Source organism: Ylistrum balloti, unplaced genomic scaffold, assembly GCF_031769215.1.
Source record: "Ylistrum balloti isolate Yb309-2 unplaced genomic scaffold, AGI_CSIRO_Ybal_v1 Utg369772, whole genome shotgun sequence".
Lineage (NCBI taxonomy): Eukaryota > Metazoa > Mollusca > Bivalvia > Pectinida > Pectinidae > Ylistrum > Ylistrum balloti.
Window position 1 is genome coordinate 1,779,375 of NW_026781965.1, and position 8,384 is coordinate 1,787,758.

Here is an 8,384-nt window from a genome sequence, read left to right on the forward strand (position 1 = left end):
AATTGGTTAAGCTCCCAATTCAGTAGATATTGACAACACTAATTGGTTAACCTCCTCATTTAGTAGATATTGACTTGACTAATTGTTGAATCTCCCAATTCCCAAGATATTGACTAATAAATGAATGTCCCATTCAGTAGATATTGCCTAGACTAATTAGTTAACCTCCCTGATCCAGTAGATGTTGACAAGACTACTTGGTTAACTTCCTATTCTGTAGTTATTGACAACACTAATTAATTAGCCTGCCTGATCCAGTAGATATTGACAAGACTACTTGGTTAAGCTCCCAATTTAGTAGATATTGACCAGACTTATTGGTTAACCTCCCCTATCCAGTAGATATTGACAAGACTACTTGGTTAAGCTCCCCATTTTGTAGATATTGACTAGACTAATTGGTTAACCTCCCCATTTTGTAGTTATTGACAACACTAATTAATTAACCTCCCCTATCCAGTAGATATTGACTAGACTAATTGGTTAACCTCCCCATTTCGCAGTTATTGACAACACTAATTAATTAACCTCCCCTGTCCAGTAGATATTGACAAGACTTCTTGGTTAACCTCCCCATTTCGTAGTTATTGACAACACTAATTAATTAACCTCCCCTATCCAGTAGATATTGACAAGACTACTTGGTTAAGCTCCCCATTGAGTAGATATTGACAACACTAATTAATTAATCTCCCCTATCCAGTAGATATTGACGAGACTACTTAGTTAACCTCGCCATTCATACATTGACTAGACAATTAAGATGAACCCCAACCCCTCCTTTAGTAGATATTGACTAGAATAACTAGTGTAAAAGTAGCTATAAATAGCAGTGCAGTGTAAGCTATTTGGGAATCAATTGAAGGCTGTACCTCACATTAGAGATTTACAAATTTATTTGTTAATTAAACAGGTGCTTATTTTACAATGATATGTTGTTCTGATAAATGTTCAGATTGCCTGAAGATCTTCCTGCAATACAATCAGAGTTTTTTTGTTTTTTTGTTTTATTTTTTTATTTTTTTTTTTGGTTTTTTTTTTGCAATTTCATTGCGAGGTGTTTATGATAATAGGTATACAGAATCAATGAATTTTTCATTTTATAATTAACCAGATATAGTACTTGTTCAAATTTTATATTAGACAGATGTCAAATAAAAATATGATTGATTACTGTTTTATTTGTCTTTATTTAGAATAAGGTTAAAACCTTGTGTTTAGATAGAATACCCAAATTCATTTGTTTCAGTTGTCTGTGCTAATATCTTTTTTTAATTGAGTACAAGACCCTTCCTACACTTACACTATCCATTTAAGGATAATTTCTAATTAATTGCATGCTTCAGATATGAGCACGGAGCCTCAACTCTGCACAGAGGAGTGCATGACCTATGTTAAATATCTTTAGGTATGGTATGTAAAAGGAGCACAGGTTAGGTTATACAACTGAAATTTCTTTTAAGAACCATAAATTATGAAGAAACAAATCTTAACTGAAGCATGCGATATTGTAATCCTAAGTGACATGTGCGTGGAATATATTTACCAAGTAAATAAATTTGTTGTCGCTAGAAAGTTAAGCTGCAGAAATTAAACTAATGTCCATGAGTAGGTTCTGCTGTAGAGGAGTCCTTGACCCAATTCTAGTATCTGATATGTCCTCTTTTTTGTGATACATTTGTGCAGCAAGTTCAGTAATTATAGATAAAATGCAAAAGCTGCTGAAATAAACAGGAATTGTGTAACCCAAGTTGAGGGTACATGTTGAGCAAGTTAGGTGACTTTTGGTGAGAAAAGAGTCGAATTTTATCTCCACAGAAAGATTTGGTGACCAAGTTGAACAAAGAATATTAGCCTGTACATTGCACATGTATATCACTGGTCACAATAAAGGCCCACATTTAATGACACTTGTATTTCATTGATACCTATACACTGCTATTCATAATTCCCTCAACACTTTTTCAGACAAATACTTTGCACTTTTATTGTAATTTTCTATTTTTTCAAATTTTCATTATCATATAAAGACATAACAAAACATAAACACACATTCAGACTCTCATCCAGATACTCATTTGTACTCAGAGTGATCATGTTGAACAAATTTTATAAAACGTTTTTTGTTTTTTTCCAGGGGGAGGGGGTGGGGGGGAACCCTGCATCTTACTTCAAGGAGGCAAAATAAGTCGCACTAGTTCATATACAAACAAGTCAATATATATCACAGGTTTTTTTTGGATGGGCAGTGTATGTGTGAGAGTAAATTGGTGACCACTTTTACACAAAAAATTATCAACATCCAGTCAGCCAGACAATGGCATATTGTAAGCACATAATGGAATGTTGTATACAATTATGGTCCATATAGTTTCCAGGTTAGATTCTCCGAGGCAGTCCTTAGCGTTGGAGAAAACAAATAAAATTTAAAAGAACAGTAGCATCTCTATGAAAGCACAAAAACAGGACAATATTTATTTTTTAAATTAAAATAAGGATGTAAAACAATTGTAAAAAAAAAATTTGAATCTGTATGTTAACCCAGGAATGTGCTGATAAAAACACTGGTGTCAATATTCAAGGTCCCATGCCACCATCTGTCGGGGAAGTAGATGATCTACAATACAAGTAGTTCAAAATTACAATCCAGCTTTTAACAACTGGTTTAAACATAATGTATATCTATGCAGAGAGTACCTTTGTAATACGTAAAACATTTATTTCTCGACTAGTAAATGTGTAGAATAATTCTGAGAGCAAAATTTAATTGATACATAAAGATTTATTGGATTTTTCTTATGCAAGAGATTTTGTTTTGTAAAACAGTATTTGGGGTAAAAATCAAAGATGTACATGCCTCCCCTGGACCAATAGTACATTCCAACGGATGATCTTCAGGGCTGAGTTTTGGTAGATCTTCTATCAGCCACTGTAATGTTGTTCTGTTAGGGTGAAATTTTGGCTTTTCTTCTGGTGGTGTCAAGAACCAACGCTGGAATATAAATACCCATACATTACCTAATAGATAAACAATACTGTGTAAACAGTCTAGTACATAATACATAAGCTGAAATCATCAGTACTTACTACAGTATATTATCTAAGACATACTGTAAAACTTCATATTATCAGTATCTAAATCAGTTTGTACATAACTATACAAGAGTTCCTTGGAACTGTATGTGTCGTCTGCATAATGTGTCATGGTCACCAAGAAATCGAACTGGATGTCAAAACTAATCTGTACCCTTCCAAAATGAAGCCATACATCAAATTTCATTTCAATAACTCAAATGATAACATGAAAAAGTCCAGAAAACAATATTCCCAGAGAATTTTCTAAGTTCAAAGGGGCACTACTCTGCCAAGAAGGGATACAGACAGCCAGGAATCAAACTTTATCTGTACCCTTCTAAGCATAACCGAAAAAAGTCTGGAAAACTTTCATACGGACGCCGTCGACGTGTGACGATGGACAAAGTGATCCCTAAGTGTCTACCAGCTCTGCAGGCGACACAATAATTGGTATCTAAACCACTGAGTAGTAAAGGTAGTTCAACACAGTTTAATGTACATGTACGGCTGTTCCTATTGAATGATAAAAGAGCCTCCATCAGGTTTCAATTACAATACCTTTCTACCATAAATCACCTCACCAAACCCAGGGCCATGGAAATGGAATGGTACACCAGTTCCTGCACCTGTCAATTAATATAAACAAATGCAGTCATGCCTATACTGTGGATATAAGTAACATATTGAAATTTTAAAACAGCATTTCCTAAGTAATATTCAAATCACTGTCTATTATTTACATCTACAAGGCTACAGTAAATAATGTAAATATCATTATAACACCATTGAACTAAGACAGCAATATCAGACCAGTCAAATTCAGTATCCTTGGACCATGATGACAGCAATATCAGACCTGTCAAATTTTCAGTATCAAATATTTTCTTTAAAAGTAAATCTTAAGGAAATATACCTAATGAAAGTATAAATGGCACAGCTTATCAGATAGACAGATCATATAACACTATAAAGCTGCAATATGCAGATAAACTTCAAATGTCATACCAATATTCAAGATAGTTCAATGGCTAAAAAACTTCATCCTGAGCAGGAAAATGTTTAAGACATGTGCTGGCTTTCTAATGTATAAATATCCTTGTTTGGTGAATTTGTACCACCTTAATATGATAAGGTGTAAAACTTGATGTTAAGATATGCGTTAGATATGTACCAAAGCTAATGAGCAGTTCTCAAGATAAGATACTGATTCTAAATTCAACAGGACAAGATTGATAGGTGTCATTCTATATACCAAACTCTTTTAGTGTCATCAAAAAATACCAAATACATGTATTATTTTCCTTTGATGAAAATAATGAAAAGACTTTTCAAGTTTTTCAAGTATCTTCACTGACCTGCGAGCCCGAAGCTGTATATTCCCGTCTTATCAGGTAGGTGGTACGGAGGTGCTGAGTATTGTTCAAACAAATCCTTCCACTCTGTGTAGTTATTATCACCAAACCAGTAAAATGTTTCTGTAAAATGTACACATATAATTACTAGCCTAATGTAAGTCAAAACGGACTATATATATGTGATCGATATTTTCGTGTGTGCGTGCGTGCGTGTGTGAGTGTGTGAGTGTGTGTAAGGATGTGTGTGTATGTGCTTGCTTGCTGGTTTGTTTGTTTGTAAAGGTATAATTCATGGAAAGATGGAACTCTTCTCACTTAATCCCAATACTGTCTTTTAAATTTCTAAGAAAATGTTATTAAAACCTTCAGGGAATAACGCATATTTTTTTCTACCATTTGAAGAACTGTTTTATACATTTATTTCTGAAACATAAAACTAAATGTCAAATACCTTATATGATATATTTGAAACCAACACATAACCTATAATTTATTGTCAGATTAGTCAATGACAACTGGATTTGAAGCAATTATTGGCATTTCTGCCAAACTATAACAAACATAGGCTGTCTTGTTCTTAGACTCGGACCTATATATAGTGTAATACCTATACTTACCATTGCCTAACATCTGTAGTGTTTGAGGTTTCAATACATTGTCTATATAATACTGTAAGGATACATCAACTGAAAAATTCAAGATATCATCCATGACATACATTGATATTACATGTATCATACAAAACAGGTCATTGTCAAACACACTGCAATCGTTTTATATATAATTTAATAATAATAACTTCGCATCTTGAGATTTCAGTTTGAAATTGATTCTTTGTTGGAATCTGTCAGTTTTACGCTAATGGATAAAAATTTGTCATACTACATTTGATGTCAAGATTTTGTTCACACATTTTTTGGGACTAACGTGAAAATGATCAAACTTACCTTTTTCATACGAGTGAGTATTTGCAGAACTTAAACGTATTTTCTTTGATCCATACTTTTCAAGCATTTTCTTCTTACGACAAGATTTTAAAAAATTCTGGAAAAGAGGAATGGAAAATAAAACTTACTCTTAGATAGATATATGAAGATAGTGTTACATAATTATGTATGTACCAAAACACTATTCTGAATGCATCTTCTAAATGTAACTTAAGAATTTTGAAAAGAAAAGAAAATCTCAAATTCTTCAACAGACCTATCATATCATGTCATTGATACTTACATAATTTTTGTTTCCTCTTCTTCTGATGACTAAAGGTTTTGAAAATGCATATCTGAAATAAAGATGAAACATGAACTCATTAGGAGTCATACAATGCATTGATAAGTTAACATGACTGTTTTAAGTGTAATGCTAAAGTGATAACATTGACTCAGAATGGAAAAGGCTATGGTGCCATTGAGATGTAACTACCAGGGGTTAACACTTAATCTACATATATATCAAATTATCCTGCAATAGTGACAACATTTTACTTCTTACTTGATGTCAGATAATGAACATGTTTCTGAACAATGAAGAGGCATTAGGCTTATGATTTTAATGCTATCTGGATGGGCTAAATTATCAGGCATGGGCATATTGTGAGATAAATATGATTAGCTCCCCGTCCCAATAAATGACATGGGAGAAAATGGCAGGCAATTAAATCTCAATCAGACCAACCTTTGGAGGAATTCTTTCTGTGTGATGCTGTCATCTCTTACATCTATTGTACATGGCCCAGGCATAGCTATCATAGAATTCTTATCTGTTGACCTGTAACAGTACATCTAATCTTTATATAAATAAACTTTATCTATTTAACAACAAATGAGAAAGAAAAAAAAATTTGGCTCATATTTATCACTCTTACATTGGAAGGAAACCAGTGTACCCAGCAAAAAACCATGCAGTCAGCATACCTTTACACATTGAAGCCTAGTGGTCTAGGTATAAGGCAAATAAGTGTCTTACTATTATGCCACCAAACCACCCTGATATTAAATCACTGTAGACTACAAATTAATTGTTGATATTCGAATGGGATTCTTTTTCGTGATACATTTATAGATTAAATTGATTATGGATGTTGTAGTGCTGTGACCAGGTATACAAGCTGGTGTATAATTATCTAGATTTTGGAAATCTTATGACTACATTCCCTACAAGTTGTCTACATAGTGGATATATGAACAAATGAAGGTCAATAATCAATATTAGCTCTGCAGAGCTTTTATTGCGATGCTGCTTCAGGATCAAATGTTGATTTGAGTGTTGGAGAAAACTCCACCAAATCAATATACCATCGGTGAGGAGACAACTAATGGAACAGACATCATCCCCTGCTGCCACCTTAAACCCATGTCCTAGGGAAAAGTGGTCTGAATCTCACACATCATGATTAACCAGTTTTATCAAAAACAGTGGGTATTTAACAAAAAGATACCCAGACCAAGGATGCATACTGATTGTTTTCTATATGAACCAGTTGCTAAAACTTGGCTTCATTACAAAAGAAGGAATCTTGACTATCAATAACTAACACCCTTTCAAATAAGTATACTGTACATTATTGTTTTTACATCTGCATTTATGTGCAAATTGTATCAATCAAAACTAATGTTTCTACAACAGTGTGAAAAGGCTAATAAGTATAAAGAATTAGAATATTAAAAGGAGGGTACAATAATAAGAATTTAAAAGAAACATAATTAGAAGGTTGTACATTAATGGGCTACATTGGTGTCCCTAAGTTTCTTTTTGAAACTGGTTATGGAAATCTGAATAGACCACGTGGGAGTGGTATAATATATGGACCTAAACTTATATATAATACATTTGTAATCTGTTTTGGTTTGGTTTGTACATGATATACAAAAATGTTAGCCTTATCATATTTATAAGGCCGTTTGTATACGTTTTACCAAGGCCACGTGTTGTTAAGTATAAATTACTATATACACTCAACATGAAAAGGAACACATAACACATTATATTCAAAGCGACAAGTGATTGTATGTGTACACGTGGACAGGCGTGGTTACATTATCTGGCTATATATACCATCAACATGACTATTTCTGGAGTTACATTCGCTAAAAGTTTGAAAAGTATTAGTTTTCGATTCAATCGCACAGGATATATATCTTACCATCCACCATCGTCTATCTCAAGGAAATAAATCACCAAGGCGAACAGAAAGTAGAATCCATACATGGCGGGTCAACACAAACATACTATTGATTTTGATCAAACCGGATATACAAATAGGTAACAGGCAAAACGTGTTTAGAATGAGAGGATATTACTTTATTATTAAACGACAGTCAAGAAAAATATATTCGAATAGAGAATATTATGTTACTGTTTATCAATTAATGTATAATTGTGGAACAAAAACATACACTATTAATATTTCAAGCGTCTTCTTCATTGAGATTTCACTTCCGGTTTGTAAAGAGAAAGCAGGAAAGATTGCACGCTATTTCATCGACAGACATGGATAGATGAATATACATATATGGTGCTTATGCTGATAGTCGGGTAATTTGAGGGACTTTTCTGTTTGGATAACGTATATGTTTATTACTCTTCTTATAAGAGTCCATTTAAGTAGCTGCTCTTTACTACTGTATATAGGTGCATGTGTTCATTGCAGTTCAATTTGCTACATTCTTCTGTCCATCAATAACTTATTTAAAAAATGTTTTTTATTGCACTTTCAATGGCTAATAATGTTTACTACAGTAATACTGTAGCTGTTTTGTTTGCTAAAAAGACCTCAGTGATATATCCATGGTCATTTTCATAGCTGTTTCAATAGCTAATAAGTTTTTACCACAGTAATGTAATTTTTATTGAACTCTGCATTTTCATACTTGAGTGATACATTCAAGGTCTCTACAGCATACTATCATGAAACCAAGGATCAGCAGAAAAGAGCACCAGCTACATGCTGGAAAC

At 33.2% G+C, this 8,384-nt stretch overlaps 1 protein-coding gene across 1 annotated transcript; it reads right to left on the bottom strand.

The window, feature by feature from the left end:
• Positions 1-2,468: 2,468 nt before the first annotated feature.
• LOC132543929 (jmjC domain-containing protein 8-like) lies at positions 2,469-7,637 on the bottom strand. The gene is made up of 9 exons (XM_060207482.1): positions 7,573-7,637; positions 6,105-6,197; positions 5,661-5,712; positions 5,378-5,474; positions 5,048-5,116; positions 4,431-4,550; positions 3,634-3,701; positions 2,858-2,992; positions 2,469-2,617 (listed from the first exon to the last, which is right to left on the bottom strand). Exons 1-9 carry the CDS (start codon positions 7,635-7,637, stop codon positions 2,537-2,539), a joined length of 780 nt encoding a protein of 259 aa, XP_060063465.1. The 3' UTR covers positions 2,469-2,536.
• Between the last annotated feature and the right edge of the window lie 747 nt (positions 7,638-8,384).

Excerpts from the sequence above, each read along its gene's own strand:
- LOC132543929 (XM_060207482.1), bottom strand. The coding sequence starts at position 7,637 with ATGTATGGATTCTACTTTCTGTTCGCCTTGGTGATTTATTTCCTTGAG. Across the intron at positions 5,713-6,104 it reads CAGAAAGAATTCCTCCAAAG|ATATGCATTTTCAAAACCTT; the intron begins GTTGGTCTGATT and ends TCTTTATTTCAG. Across the intron at positions 2,993-3,633 it reads AGGTGATTTATGGTAGAAAG|CGTTGGTTCTTGACACCACC; the intron begins GTATTGTAATTG and ends TTTATATTCCAG.